This window comes from Lissotriton vulgaris, chromosome 3_2, assembly GCF_964263255.1.
Source record: "Lissotriton vulgaris chromosome 3_2, aLisVul1.2, whole genome shotgun sequence".
Lineage (NCBI taxonomy): Eukaryota > Metazoa > Chordata > Amphibia > Caudata > Salamandridae > Lissotriton > Lissotriton vulgaris.
In genome coordinates, this window is record NC_141690.1 from 212,901,221 (window position 1) to 212,917,694 (window position 16,474).

A 16,474-nucleotide genomic window follows, 5' to 3' on the forward strand; every position below is an offset into this window, starting at 1 on the left:
TTGGCAGGCTGCCTCAGGCAAAGGGTGCCCCAGTACATGTCGCATGGTTGTATTTGTAAATGTAGGCAACAGCACAAAATGACAGTGAAATATCACACGCAAGTTCAAAAAATGTATGTAAATGTGTCGAAGCACAGTGTAAGTTCACGTTCTGTCTCACAGTATACCCGCAGCAGAGGCAGTGAAATATCACCACCCCGCTTTTAGTGAAATGTTTACTTCCAGAGCATTTTGCTCTCGGGAGACAAGCGCAGGCACGCTAATTAAAACCAGATGCACCCTGCACGCGCTGCTGGCTCCCGAGAGCAAAATGCTCTGGAAGTAAACATTTCACAAGATGCTGGGACCTCCACACGCCTTTGATCAATTGCATACTAAAGCCAAATGCAAAGGCCAGTGGCGTGTGAGCCCCACATGCACAAGCTTTTAGGAAAGCTGAAGTGATTGCAAAAGGTCGTTTTCCTAGCGCTAGGCTCGACCTAAATATGGTGGGGCGCTATGGCGCCCAACTCAATATATACTGCTCCCCCGGGTGTGCACCTCTCTCTCCGATCAGTGTTCACGAGCAGGGGACTGCTGGGTTTACAGTGCGCATGTCAGGCTGGCCATAGCAAAAGAGACATCCGACCAGACATGCACCCTGCAGGGGCAGTTGTAATCCTGTAATTGCAGGATTCAGTCACGCGCCTGCACTGCGACGTTTAAGTAAAATGGCATTGACATGCCGTTTTACTTATTCATGTGTGCCTACTGCGCTTGCAGCAGGCAGGACGATTCTCCTCCGCTCAATGGAGGCGCCTCTGCTTGAAACACTCGTGAAGGGGAAACTCCTCGTCCAGCTTGAAAAACTGTCCTGTCCATTAGCGCCCATAGAAAATGTCCCTCTCGGTCATCATTTTACGTTTCCGGTTGTTTGTGCTTCTATTTCTCCTTGTAAGTGATGTGTTTGTATATTCAAGTAATCCCGTTCCAATCATTATTTTCAAGAAGGAAGCGCTTCGAAATGTGGCACGGTACAATAAAGAATTGATTTATAGACCAAGAATAAAGCAAGTTTTAGCCACAGATTTTACATTGATAATCCTTTATTTGCTAATCAATACTAACATGCAAAAATAATTGCTAAATACAAACCTCTACAATATTATTAACCTACTGCTTTGTTGTGTAGTCTTAATGATGTTCTTTTAATGTTTAATGTTTAAAACTGAAATATTAGTTCCATATTTTGTATAATATTTAAACTTTAAAATTTATGGCAGCTTCTTGAAAGACTGTTCAGATATTTAGGATCCTGCAAAAAGGGAGAACAGCTCTTTTCAAGGGAATACATTCTCAAAGCTAGAAATAAGGCAGCAGCACTAATTATATATTGAGCCCTACACACATATCTAATACAACTTTAAAGAAAATTCACTTTTTTTTTGCATTAAACCATATTTTAGGAGCATACTTGTAATGTTACAAAACAATTACAATCAAAATATTTTTTTCTCAAGTACAAACTTTATAGTTCATATTTTGTCTCTAGAGAGATTTCATTGTTGCTTGTTGATCTTTGGTCGCAAGAAACATGCTACCACCAGGAAGGTGTAATTCTCTAGATAGCCAGTTATGCTTCTTTGCCACGTTACAGACCCCTCAAGCAGGGCACACACCCTTTTACGGCGCTTGTACCCTATGGTCACTCCGTCGCGCACCAGAACTATCCATCTACATGATGTACACTTTCTCAGCTTGGGAGAAGTTAAAAACTTCTTTGGTTCTTGGGCAAATAACTTTGTCATCATGGCGGATAGAGAGGAGAGACTGAAATAAAAGAAAAAAATATCAGTGTTCATCTTAGATGGCAGAATTACAGGGCTCGTGAACTTTAGTCAAAGATCTGTTCCCTGGTTCTATTGTAAAGCAGTTTATAAAGATAGGACATCTAAATCTACCTCTGCATTGTTATAATGTATATCGGAGGTGTGTATATTAAATTTGTACCTTTGTATATTCCTATTTCAATCCCCACAGAAATGCACACTTAACATCTACACACCAAATAAGAAGTTACTTACCTATAATTTGCAATGTCCAATCGGGTGTATGCTTCCAAATCAATGAAAAATTTAACCTAAAGATGATGCTCTTATAGGGGGAAATCATTCGTTTTTGGCTTCGTATATGAATGACGCCCAAGATAAAAATATGTTTTTACTTCTGCCTGAGCCAATCATAAAATGGAATAATGCACAGCAAGTGATTTTAGAATAGGTTCACACTGCAAAGAAATGGACCAATACACAGAATCTATAGGTGACAAGCCTCTATTTTCTCGTCCACTTTGATTCAACTTAAACATCTAAAACAGGCTTAAATAATACATGGACTTTAATTTTGTTTGCAGGATCATGGTTGGCATTACTCTACACATACCAGAGTGCCCTTCAAAGTATTATCCAACTACCCTTTACACAGAGCTCACGCATCAGCTCTGGGTCATGATCACAATCTAATGTTCAGGTAAGGCACCGGAAAGATAGAGCAATATTGGATTGCCTACATTCCAATGGACTGTAGCACCAGCGGCCCAAGTGATCTGAATATTGCCCTAAAATACTTGTACACTATTTGAAATTGGAGGAATACTTCTCCAGTGTTACACTATCCAACTGGAGGTCAGAGAGTTGGTCAGCAAAGTAAGCTTTAACAAATTAATAAAGAAAAATCTGATCCCCCTGACAGCATGCTACTTAAGTTTACTTAAAAAGACAATTTCTACAAAGCGGTTCCATGATAGGTATTGGGATTCTGCTACTTGGCGGTGCTGCTAAGCGCACTGGGGTGAGGAGGTCGATCCTGCCTTCAGCAGTCTGACTATGAGACATCATATTTCAAACTTTCTTCCATTTTTCAGTACATTCCTGGTTTTCACTCTGCATATTGATGCACTCTGGTTCATGTACTTCTTTCATTCCTTAAGCCTTCAAGATATCAAAGCTCGGAGATGGAGCACTGTTCATTTTGATTACCTGATTTCCACAGATACCCCAAGACATAGAATCGGTGTTTCCATTTCTTATACCTTTTGTGTTTTTTACTGTGCATTTCCCAGACCCAGTGCAGCCTTCCCTGCTGAAGCAAACTGATGATTCTCTGCTCCTGCCTGTCTGCACCCGCGCGCCTGCTCTGAGCTGCCCATGGCCATGATTCTGCATTAAACCCAACTGTTGCTGATGTGCTGCCTGCAGCTTTCCGATTCCTCAATTCTCAGTTCTTGTCCTGGTGCTTTTTGGATTTACCGGGTTACTTGTCCTGAAATCCTGTCCTGAGTGCATTATACAAATGCAGTTCTGGTGACGCATTCATGTCCTGGTGCTATATTGCACTCCAGAATCATGTTCTGTTGATAAATGTCATGCTGTTTCAATATTCCTGTCCTGGGGGGAGGAGCCAAGATGGCGACCGAGACGGACGTGTGAGCTACAGGCTCCGCGAACCGTCCGATCCTGCACCCGAATCCTGCCACACATCCTGATTATCCCGTGCCTAATTACGGGCACGAGAACGCTGACGCCACCGGTGCTCTTTTGAGACCTCCGCCGTTCGCCTACGCGGCGAACTCACGCTGTTTCCCGGCCTCTGAAGCTGTCCCGGGACCTGGAGCCGACCGCAGATTTGAAATGGCCGGGCGCCGTCAGCCGATCACGCTCCCGAGACTCTAACTGGGATGAGAGTATTCCTGACTGCGGAGGCGAGACACGTCGCCCTTTCGAACTGGTAAGGCTCTTGGCCAGATCGCCCTGCTCACGCGATCCATGGGAATCCGACCCACACTACCTTCTCCCCGGTGAGCCTGGGGACGGCACGGAGTCCATCTTGGGGTGCCTGCCCTGACTCAACTCGTCCACGTCGCTAGCTACATGGACAGCGCTCGTTCCGCCTTGGCCCTGACCTGTGTGCTGCCTGTTTGTCGGGGACTCCCGCTTTCCTATCTCCCGCCTGTGTGCTCGCCCCCCTGTTGCTACCGTGGGCCTGCTGCGGAGGTGACCAAGACGTTCCCTCCCGTGTGGAGGGAAGATGGCGGACTCCTCGTCCTCAACGGGAAGGATCCTGTCTATGCCTAATCAGGTGTTCAACGGGGGGGTGCGCCCATCCTGCACGAGTCAGCCAGCGATGGGACGGGAACCGACCCGCGGTGATGTCCTGACTGCCTTGCTGGATGCCCAGGAGACATGGCGGAGGCAAACCTACATTTTGGAACAGCGGATAGTGGGAGCTGCGGAAGGTCTGACACAACTGCGATTGCTTGTCCCCCTGTTGCCGGTGATTAACCCTGTTCAGGAGACAGTGTCACACTGCGAGGCTGTGAAGAGTCGATCGGACCCTGGAGATACAGTTGCTTGTTTCACTTCTGGCGAGGCTACTGTTGCGAAGCCGCCCCTCGATTCTTTGCCTGCTACTGTTGCCACCGGCTTAACACTGTTGCACCTCCCAGAGACCCTCCGGGCGATGGCTTCCCTCCCTGCCCACATTGTGACTTTTCCTCCGCGACGGCAGTGTGTGAGTCATCTAACAAAGGGGGGGGCGCCCCATCATTTGTATACTGCTAGTGATGTTGACTGGGGGCACTCGTACCCTCCTCCTCTTCGCCTTCTCTGCTGGAGGAGGCCATTTTGTTCCTTTGTCTGGCCGGTGAGGAGTGTATGGCGGCGGACATGTGTGGAGATATTTCGGCGCTCTGGCCAGGGCTGAGGATACTAATACGCTGGCTTGCTTACTGACTGGTGACGACTTGGCCTGTCATGGTATTTGCTGTGCATTGCACGCCGGGGAAGGGATGTTTTCTTTCTTTCACGACCGCAGTACTAAAATCCTCTTGCTAGTCTTCGTGGTTAAGATCTTGGTCCTGGGTGACACGGGGGTCTGGAGGTGGGCTACTTGTTTATACCTGTTGTGAGGTCTTTTAATTTTGAAGCTCCGTTTGGGATATTAACCATTGCCTTGCTCGCGAGCCTAGAGAGCTTGATAATTGTTGGCTCCTCCCCACCTTTTTCATTCTTGGGGGGTCATAGACTAGTTTGCACACTTGTCTTCCTCCCTATATGTCAAATGTGACGCTTTTTCTTTTATGCCTTTCTTCCGATCTTGGACTTTACTTTCTCTTCCTTTCTCTCCCCCTTTTCTCTTTTCTTGCTACATTTCGGGTTTATGGGGCGACAGACACTCTGCTGGGGGGGGGGGGGGGGGGGGGCAGGCCATAGCCTCTGCATGTGTGTAGGGTGGGGGGGTATGTTTTAGTTTCGTTACTTTCTATGGTGCCTATTTATGATCTCTTTATAATTTTCTCTTTCCTTTGTTCTGGGTCTGTAATGGGGGTTTGTAAGGAGTGGGTGGCGCTGTGGGTGGTATGCATATGTGGACTGATGCTCCTGTCGTTTAGAACTGTGCCGCCAAACTGTTGGGTGTTATCACTACTGCCATGTTTATTGCTGCCTGCATGTACTGTAAGCGGACTGTATGGACTCAGTTCTCCTTGACTTAATTTTTACCGATTTATGTTTAAAAATTTTTTAAATTAACCTTCACTGCTCCTTCTCCTTGGCGGCATGATTCAATTTTGTGTAACTGTTATTACTTGTTGCTATACTGCCTGATACCGCTGGGGGGTCTAAATTGTTTGCTCTCGTGCTCAACTGTTTCGTGGCCGGCCTGACGGTTGTAGGCCCGTATTTGTCCTCCTTTTTCATGCACAATAAAGGTTTTCAAAAATTTTAAAAAAAATAAAAATATTCCTGTCCTGTTGCTACACACTACTCCTGTTTTTGAATTCCAGTGCAGATATCTAGTTTGGGATTCTATGTTCTTGTGGGTGTCTAGTTTCCAACGTATTTCCTGCTTTCCCATTTCGTTTAAATAGATGTGACCTGTCTCCTATTCCATTAGTCTATTTGCTCCTGCTACGTTCTTGGTTTTCTACAAAACCTGCATCTGAGGCTAAAAGCCTCAGACACAGACTCACATTAGCACTCTTCTGCCACAAGGGTGCCTAGGGTTTCTCCCAAGATCCTGTAAAACAACTATGAATCACATAGCTTTGATCTATTTTACTTGTATTAATCCTTTTCACAGAAACTACATGCTATCATTTATGGCAGGTAGTTCGTTGTGACTATGCTTTGAGGCTACTGCTTCTGTGTTTCTGGTTCCCCTTGAGTCTTATAGATCTTATTATTTGGTTCCTGTAGTATATTGCTTATCTCAATGCTTTTCTCATGCACGTATTACTCAGTTACTGCAAGTTAACTACAGTTTTCAGCTCCAATTTAGACTTTACAGGAAGTCGCTGGTATATGCTCCTTTCCTCTACCACACTAATTTGTCTCTATAGAAAACAAGCTTCCTATGTTATCTGTTCCTGGCCCAGTCTCAGCAGCAGTCTTCACAAACGAGCGATTGATTGGTAGAAAAGGCCATCAGGCCAAAGACAACCCCAAACCTACCACATGCAAACATATGAGTAGGGGGCGTGGCTAAGCAAGCCACGATGGCGGTTGTGGCTCGCTGAGGCTCCGCGATCAGGACGGCATACCAGGGCCAGACTAGGAATCAAATCCGGCCCTGGCACAGTGCTCAGCCGGCCCCCCCCACCCTCCAGGGGGGATTGGGGGTGCGCCCGCGCTCTTTACCAGGGCCGGTTTACGGGCGATTTTGTTACAGGGCCGTTTTTGCAGCAACGCTGCAAAAATGCTTTGTAAAAAAACGGCCCCCAGGGGCCCAAAACCGCCCCCCCCCACTCTTGCGGCGCACCGGGGGATTGCCCGGTGCCCGCAACGGCCAGTCCGGGCCGGCGGCATACTACCCGGTTCCCGAGACCACCTAGAGCCGTCCACGCCACAATCCACAATCGGAATTCACCTGGCACCTGGGGCAGCCTTTAAGGTTCGGGAAATCGGTGCCCAGCTGGAGAGAAGCCTGATCGCAATGGACGCTGGCACCGAGCTGTAAGATGGCGCCCGCACGTCCCCGCTAGCGCGTCTGCAGAACCAGACAGCCACCGGGCGCACAGCGCCTGCCAGCTACCACTACCTGCGGCACGCGTGAGACCGGTGAGGCCATCCATCGGGGCGCGGTCCTACTGCGGCCTCTACCTGATGACGAGAGGCGACATCGGACGGGCGCGGACCCGCCATTTTGATCGGAGCTGACCTCCACCTTCCGAGACGCCGTCCCGCCCCGGCGACCCACGCCGCGACGATCCAGAGCGGAGGAACACTTCCCCTCCCCCTCCTCACCAGGGTCTGAGAGCTGGGGGCCCACCTGCGACCACCGGGCCGAGTGTGCCCCCTGGAGGAGTCCCTCTGATCGGCCACCTGACTAAGATGGCGCCCATGGATCGCCGGGATTGACGAGTCGGACACTGCAGCTCCCGGGGAGTGCCTGCAAGAGCTACAATCAGAGGTAAGCCGCGCTCCCCTACCCCTTCCTTGGGAAGTTCTCATGGGCGGGCGCCCTCGGCAGATCACCGGTGCTGTGCTTCAGGACTCATAGCAAAGAGGAGTTGCCTGACCTTAACGTGGAGGGGCAATTGCTTAACTTACTCCTACAACAGACTGGTCCAAATCAATCTTGGGGGCACAAGACCCGGCCCCCTGTGCTACCTGTAACTTGCATACTACTTGCCACCCCACCTGGTGCAAGGCCGGACCACACCGTGCTCCGGCCTGTGGAGGGCCGGAGCACGGTGGCGGACATAACTCGGACAGTGCGCTGACGCCCTGCGCTCCTGATTGGGTGCCTGCAGAACTAATTGGTGAGAGCAGACTAGCCCCACGATCCACTTGTCCGGAGAGGGGGCCCACCCAGCGACGCACTCCTCGCTGCCCTGGCACTTCGCAGTGACTCCGTGATCGCCACCATGGGGAAACCGAAGACGACGCAGCAAACTACAGTGCCGGAAACTGCCCCGGAAACATGCCACACACGAGAGCATGGTCACACACTAATGCATCGCAGGCTGACCCAACAGTATCAGCTAAACTGGACCTAGTACTGGCAGCTTCAGAACTCTCCAGGTTGTCTATGGAGGAGCGGCTGGGCACCCTGGCGACCGATATCAGCCTAATCCCCGACAACCATCATAAGTTGGCAGATAAAGTGAAAGATGGGGAGAAGACGCTAGCTGACCTACAACCCGTTGTCAAGACACACCAAAACACGCTGCAGGATGTCCTCCACCACCTAACTGTCATGGAGGAGTGTGCAGATGACTTGGAAGGGTGGTCGAGGCGCTGTAACATCCATGTGCTGAGCCTGCCGGAGGGAATTGAAGGCTCGAATCCCCTGGACTACATGGAGGCGTGGGTAAAATCGTTTACCCAGACTACAGACCGGACTGCATTTTTCTCCATCGAGCGCGCCCACAGGGTCCCAGCCCGAAAGCCGCCGTTGGGATCGGCCCCAAGACCAATGCTTGCAAAGTTCTTGCACTTCCGTGACAGGGACGCAGTACTGCGGGCGGCCCGACTGGCAAGCCCCTTACAAGTAGAAAATAAGCAAATAATGATTTTTCCAGACTACGCACGTGCAGTACAACAACAAAGGTCCTCCTTCCTGGATGTGAAACGGCGGCTACGAGCGAACAATGTTCAATATTCCTTGCTCTACCTGGCTCGCCTCAAGGTTCTGCACAAGGGCTCAGCCATCTTCTTCGTCCGCGCTGAAGAAGCTCATGATTGGGTGGATCAGCACTGCCCACTACAATCCAGAGCTGAGACCACATGCAACCCCAGCCCCAAACCGCTGCGATCCAGAAGACGCGGCCCGCAGCGACCCCACGGCAGGACCACTAGAGGGACCGGGTCCTTCCCCCAGGAGTCTCCAGACTTGACACAAATTGTGAAGGAACGCCGGGAGGCACTACAGGCAGTGATCGACTTGCAGATATCGCCCCTAACGCAGGACATAGATCGACCCCCACACATATTCACATCGGAGGGAGAAACCGACAGGGACGGAACATTGTCCGGCGGGGACTCAGTCACACCTCCCATGGTTACCCCACAGACGGCTGATGCTATCCTAGATGGACAAATGAGCACCTCTTCGACGTGAGACGATCTCACGAACGTCATCGTGAGCACCGACCCGAACTGGACTCCCCTTGCACTACATATGTAACACAACCATATTCTGACGGCTCTAGTGAGACATCTACTGATCCTCCAAAGGCCCGATCAGCGCGTAGCCTCGCGCACACACACACTGCCAACCCCGCAGTTTCTGGTCACACCCTTCCCCCTCGTAGGGATTTAGTTTGGAAGTATCGTTTTCCAACGATGGATCCTAGGTAGTGGGACTGTTTCCGGACCCCAGTTACACAAGTTCACACCCTAGTTCAGTCCCGTCCCACTCACCTCATAGCATGGTACAAGTCAGGGAACTTGACACATTGAAAAGCAACATTGTGGGTCACATGGGTGCCTCCCCAGGCAGGAGGGTTATGGGATCAGAGACCCCGATGGATATAAATTCCCATCGCGGGCCTTAATGCTGATACATGAAAATGGCAGCACAACATACGGACATTAGTATCTTCACGCTCAATGTCAGGGGCCTTCACACACCGAGGAAGCGCTATACTGTATATTCATACATAAAACATCATGACGCCAGGATCGCTTTCCTCCAGGAGTCGCACCTCACTAGCACTGAAGCGGGCAAACTACAAGCTAAATGGCGTGGCACAATCTGTGCCACGACTTATTCGGCGTATGCACGTGGCACCCTGATCTGGGTTAGGCCAGGGACTCCATTACAGGAACTTAGGTGGGTGGTGGACAAAGATGGCAGATACGCCCTACTAGAGGGGATCCTAGATGGCCAGGCAGTTCTCTTAGGTAGCATTTACGCTCCCAACATAGAGCAGGACAAATTCTGGGACCGTCACACAGGGATTCTAGCACAATTCACTGCCATCCCATGGATTCTAGGTGGAGGTTACAACTGTACGCTGGACCTCGCCCTGGACCGATCGCAACCCCCACCCTTACACTCCCCCACTCACAAGCAAACCGAGAAATTTCGGGCTTGGGTCACACACTGGGCACTCACAGATGCATGGCGAGAGAATCACCCATGTACCCGACTATACTCATTTCATTCCATCCCATAAAAGCTACGGGTACGTCTAGACAGATTCCTCTGCTCCGCGGCAATTATCCCCAAGATTTCCTCCACACACTATATGGGTAGGATTGTGTCGGACCATGATGCAAATATGCTGCTATTAAACTGGCGACCCCCGCACCCCCCAGTCCCCACCTGGCGCCTACCCCGAGACTGCCTAACAGATCAGTTCTTTAAACATGACCAAGGGCAAAGCATCCAAGACTTCTTTACCCACAAAGCAGGCACAGGTTTATTGGTATTAGTTGAATGGGACACATTTAAAGTAGAGGCCCGAGGAGAGTGTATCAAACAAATAACAGGGGTCAGACGGACGCTAGAGCAGGCACTCACTAAAGCTGAACAGCACCTTGCCACGACTAGTAAACAAGACAATCTGTCCGAGGAAAGGGCGGCACTCACGGCCAAAGCTAAAACAGAATATCAAGCGGCCAGTGCTGATCTCCGCCGGTATAACGTCAGAGCGTATGCCACCCGTATGCATAAAGAGAGATAAAACTGGTACGATGCCAGCATGGTTGGCATGGTAGGACACGGACATTAAGCCTATAACTGAAATCATTAACCCCGGGGGCACCCTAGTGCGCGCCCAAGACGAGATCCTCTTGGCGTTCCAACAATATTATGAGAAGGTATATAGCAACCCGACCCCAACTGCACAGACATGATTGACCGTTTCCTAGATCCCCTAACGCTCTCCATAGTCACGAAGGAAGATAGGTTGGCACTAGACACGGCGATCGCGTCCACCGATATCACCCAGGCTCTGCATGCCCTGTCCCGTAACAAGGCACCAGGACTGGACGGACTTCCACTGGAATATTATACGACTTTTCCCCCCCTATTAGTCCCGCGCTTAGTGCAGATGTTTGCAACGGAGCTCGAACAAGGGGAATTACCAAAATCCCTTAGTGAATCTATAATTGTTACCTTCTTGAAACCACATCGAGACCCACAACTTATGGCATCGTATGATCCCATCACACTTCTTTCCACTGACTGCAAGATCCTTGGGAAGATATTGGCGGACAGATATATACAAATTATACGTCCCTTGATCCATCGGGATCAATGCAGGTTCGTCCCCGGCAGAAACACATCCCAGAATATACGTCGCATCTTTCACATTCAGGATCAAGTGAGGGACACGCACCCCTGATCAGCCTGTCTCATCCTGGACCTTGAGAAGGCCTTCAACACCCTCACTTGGTAGTATCTATTCTCCGTGTTACACTGCACAAATATTGGCCCCATTCTTTTGGCATATACACAACTTCTATATACCAAACTCACCACACGTGTCCGACTAGGGAAACGCGTTTCTACGGAATTCGTGGTACAAAAGGGCACGAGGCAAGGCTGTCCCCTCTCGCCCCTCCTTTTCGCCCTCGAGGTCGAACCACTAGCCGTACGGCTACGACAAGAGGGCATACACTGGGGCATCCCTATTGCGGACACCGTACATAGCGTCTCCATGTACGCCAACGATCTTTTAATATACGTACGGGACATTACAGACGACCTGACACCTATTTGGGCGACACTCACTGAATTCGCGGAAGCCTCTGGACAGAAAGTAAACTGGGACAAATCCACGGTATACCCTTTCCATCCGAATCTGCCCCCTCGCGACATATGGATGGGTACTCAGAGGGTGTCCTGGAGTGCGGAAGCTCCCCGTTACATCGGGATCCGCCTTTACCACTCCCGACCAATATCTTCGAGGGCAACCACTGTAAGGCGCTCGCTGGCATCAGATCAGCAGTCGGTTTCTGGAACAGACTCCCGTTGGCCCAGATTGGCCGAGTGGCCTTGGCCAAAATGATAATGCTCCCCCGGTTGTTATACCACTGCACGAACCTACCAGTGATCCCACTCAGAAAATTCTTCCGTGACCTAAACTCCCTTCTTGGCACGTTAATCTGGGGTTCGGGTAGGCATAGAATAGGACTGAAGACACTGCAGTTACCTACAACCCAGGGAGGACTTGGAGCCCCATCGTTCGAATCCTATTTTCTAGCGGCACAACTTCAATGGCTATCTTATTGGACGGCAGGCTGACATACTAGCGAGACACACACCACGACAGGTAGTATTTCTACCCCAGATCTCACACGCCTTCTTCTGCCCGGTACCAAGCCACGGCACACCTACCCCCTACAAGTAGCAGTGGCACGCCAATGCATTCTACGCGTTCATCGCATGTCGCCAGGGACGTCCCCACTCTACCCAATGCTCCCGCTTGTCAGCTGGCCTAGGCACGAAACATACTACACGGCTTATATGCTAGCGGCATGGACGGACTGTGGGATTACCGATATGGAGTCCCTCTTTGAAGACGGGCAGATCAAATCATTCCAACGTCTCATGGAAGAGTACGATCTCCCCCCGGGCCGGTTCTTACAATACCGCCAACTCCTCGAGTGCTTCCGCCCACATCACAATCTCTTAGTCCGGTCATCCATACCATTTTACACATGGGAGTATGGCGACACTTAGTCACATGGATTTATAAAGCACTCAGAGAACTCGCAAACATACCCCTAATGACTTTACGCACCACCTGGGAAGATGAAATTGGGCGGTCATTGCATGAGATGGAATGGGAGAAAGCCCTTGATTTCCCGAAAAAGGTGTCTAGAAATGCCTGTTTTAAAAACATACAATTTTACATACTCCACAGGGCGGATCTGACACCGGCGCACTTGCAACGATTCTACCCTGACACACAGTTCCTTTGCCCCAGATGCCTCTCCCCGGAAGCAGACTTTCAACATATGTTCTGGAATTGCCCTACAATTCGGTCCTTCTGGCAAAATATCCATGACACTCTGAGAGACCTCACAGGGCTCACAATCTTGAACACTTGGGAGGCAAGCGCGCTAGGCATATCTAGAATGCAGAAACACCTTAAAGTGCACACACGCTTCATCTCGCTAGCTGTCTTGTTAGCCAAAAGGAGTATAGCCATGCACTGGCGATCCCCCACGGGCCCCCCCCGCTAGCGGCGTGTGTGGGCACTGTACATAAATGGGTGGCCGCGGAGGAGGAGGCATTTGCGAGGAAGAGGTCAAAGGGATACGTAAACACCCCATATCCATTGAGTGGGCTCTACTGCTAAACCGCTTCAAGCAATCAACACGCAGCGAAGAGCCGGGCTGCCTGCACGCCCAGACAATCTGCCCCTCAACCATTAATGCAAGTCGCGACGGCAGACATTGGACTCTCACCGTTGGCACGTCCGTAATGTTGCCAGTTGCACCCCGCACCTCATCGCACAAGGCGATCGGGCTATGATATTGGCCCATCAGTACCCATCCCCACACGGCAATTACACGCCGCTGTGTCGCCTGGCGAGACACACAACACCCAGACCTGCGTCTGATACCCATACTTTGTAAACCCATGCACCTATCCCCAGTTTTTACAACCCGGTTCTATACGGCATTCACACTGCTCCAAGCACCACTGTTGACACAAGGCCTGCTAATCAGCTCCACACATCACTAACAATATATTTGACTACAACAGATGCAGTATATTACTTGATTGCATGTCTTGCATTATGACTTGTCATTGTTAAACTATAAAATGCCAATAAAAATATGTTTTAAAAAAATGAAAACATATGACTATCTTTTGGTAGTCAATGTCCTTTCTTGAGGAATGAATGAATGAATGTTAGTTATGAAAAATTGTGCGGGGATCAACAGAGAAGTGGTGCTTTCCAAAAGCCAAGCCGATTACTGATCAGCCACAAATGCACAGGAGAAGCTATCAAGTATTTAGGTTCAAGGACCCCAAGAGCACAATCACCACAGTTTGCTCACGTAAAACAAGGCACATGCCAAAAAAAGTCTGCACATGCTTGTATTTTCTCAACTGTCATACCAGCTAGATGGTGGCATTCTGGAAAAGCTAAAGTGTTGTCAATGCCACAAATGTAGGCGGAGATAGAAGGCATTGCTGTAGTCTAGTCAGGAGAGTATACTCAGCTCTGCCATGATCACGTGGAGAGGATAAAATGATCAGCAAAGACACAACTGATGGAATAATGTAGCAGGCATCATTTTAATTAGGTGATCAAGAGAAAGAATTTTATCAAATATTTTTTTTCTTTTTATTTGTCTTGGAGACTGGATATGGCAAGACAACTACAGAATAATTGTTAAAGTCAAGCCTCCTATAGCAAAAAACTGCCAGGGCAATGACAAGGAATTCAGTCTTGTTAGTCTTTAGTTCTACGTATACTTCCTACATCCAACGCAGAGTAGCCTCAAGACATTCACTGAGACGAGTAACAGAAGGTTGATTAAACGCAAAGATCTGGGTGTCATCTGCATAAAACAGAGAACTGAACCCACTCAGAAGAGTAAATAATCAATGACAACTGCTGTGATTACCACTACCTGGAAAGCTCTTTGGAATGTCTATATCAATGTATCAAGTAATCAAAATTTCCATGAAGAGCTAAGGGCTCTTCTTTGTCCACTTATCCAGGTAAGGGTATACAGACGGGCATCGGCAAAATTCCTTGGAAAAGCCTACTAGCCAAAACATAATTTTTAGATCTTCTATCCGAAAATGATGTGAGTATAGGTCACCATCATAAATGCATCAGCAAAGTGTAACAAATGCAATCACTCATCTTCCATGGAGTGAGAACTAAGGAGGTTGTAAAGTACTTATTGAGAGAAAGTGATATGATTGTATGTGCTGCTTAGCATTATGTATATATGCGTGAGCGACAAAAGAAGAAAAATCTTTCAAAGTTGTTAACCTCATAATCACGTGAAAGGGGTCCGCATGGATTTTACTTCTCCATTTTCTACTACTGCTGTTCATGGCTTGCAACTTTGAAAGCAGGTCCGAAAAGTCTCAAAAACAGAATTGGGAGAAAGCATACAAGGGATTGAAGAAAGCGAGTACAGGATGCGATAGTTAACCTGGCCTAAATGTAAAGCTCTTTAAAGTAAGCTTACACTGCGGCAGTGTCACTGTTCCCATAACCCTGGAATAAGGTGAGAAATGAGTAAAAGACTGTAATGCAAACTACATACAAACAATACACAGTGGTATTCTTATTTCACTTCATCTGCTAGTTGCAAACCACAACAATGTGAAGGTCTTTGTGCAGCAAGGTATGAGATCATACAATTGCAGCACAAAGAGGCACAACAGTCTAAGAGTATTTAAATTTATCCATAACACAACTGAAACTTATGAACTAATCAAATAAAATACAATAATGAAACCACATTCAGAAGTCAGTTTTAACAAAAACAATTGCCAAGTATTAGTTTGGCTGCAGTTCATGTGCTTGAAGTATTTTTTATTATATTTACACTTACATTGTAACCATACACATATCCATTGGGTAACATCATGGGTGGATTGTTCTCATTCATTACATCTCCGGAAATCTTGCAGACTAGCCGCGAGTTGGCACAGTGCGCCATTGGTAAGGGTTGAGCCAGTTTGTTCAAGGACTTACTGCACACAGGACAGTCGGGGTTTTTGGAAGTCCCATCCTCTTTATAGCATTGTCTGACAGGCAGTCAAGAAGTAAACTCAGCTCAATTAAGAAATGGAAATATAATTCAGAATAGACAAAATGTGAAGAGTAGTAATGTTCCCTTTTAACGCTTGCACCAAAAGAATAAATCCCATAACTCTGATCATCTATTCAGTGTCTTCTATTATGTGTTGATTCACCTCCCATGGTGTAACTCAACCTTTATTTTCATTTACTCTGCCCATAATCCTTGGCTCGGTAGATGGAACCTGCCTTTGCCTATCCATCCATGCTGCTCTGCTTAACACTTTTTCACTCCTCTTTGTTACGGTCTTCTTTTTTTTACCTAAATTGAATTATGGCTTGAAGTATTCTTTAAAATGCTAATATTCCCTATGAAATGTGGATTCTGATTGTGTGTACTCAGAGGTCACCTTTGTGATGTGTAGCAAACGCCAAAATTATAAAGACTGGTGTCAGTGTTCACCTGTTACAAAACTTTAACTAGATTATTTATTCCATTTAAATGCATTCTTTTTTATTACATTTGATCCTTCAGGGGAGGATTCATGTACAGATCTTCAGAGCGTCAATGTAGTGAGTTCAGGACACAACATGGCATACAGTGCGATAACTTGGTGTTATTCACCAATATACATACCAGCCATCTTTTGTTGATGTCCTTTCCCTGAGTGCCTCTATTGTTCCTCATAATGTACTAACCATTACTTGGGGTTCCCAGGTTTAGGAAATATTTCCAGTAGGACATTTTCTCCTCTACCAGGC

The 16,474-nt window shown here is 48.3% G+C and overlaps 1 protein-coding gene across 1 annotated transcript in view; it reads right to left on the reverse strand.

Moving 5' to 3' along the window:
* Positions 1-1,067: 1,067 nt before the first annotated feature.
* The window catches only part of MAEA (macrophage erythroblast attacher, E3 ubiquitin ligase), a 497,771-nt gene continuing 482,364 nt past the window's right edge, over positions 1,068-16,474 (reverse strand). The window contains exons 8-9 of the mRNA XM_086964234.1: positions 15,525-15,720; positions 1,068-1,809 (exon numbers count right to left, since the gene is read on the reverse strand). Of these exons, the coding sequence (XP_086820360.1) occupies positions 1,714-1,809; positions 15,525-15,720 (292 nt within the window). The 3' untranslated portion in view covers positions 1,068-1,713. The remainder of the gene's footprint in view (positions 1,810-15,524; positions 15,721-16,474) is intronic.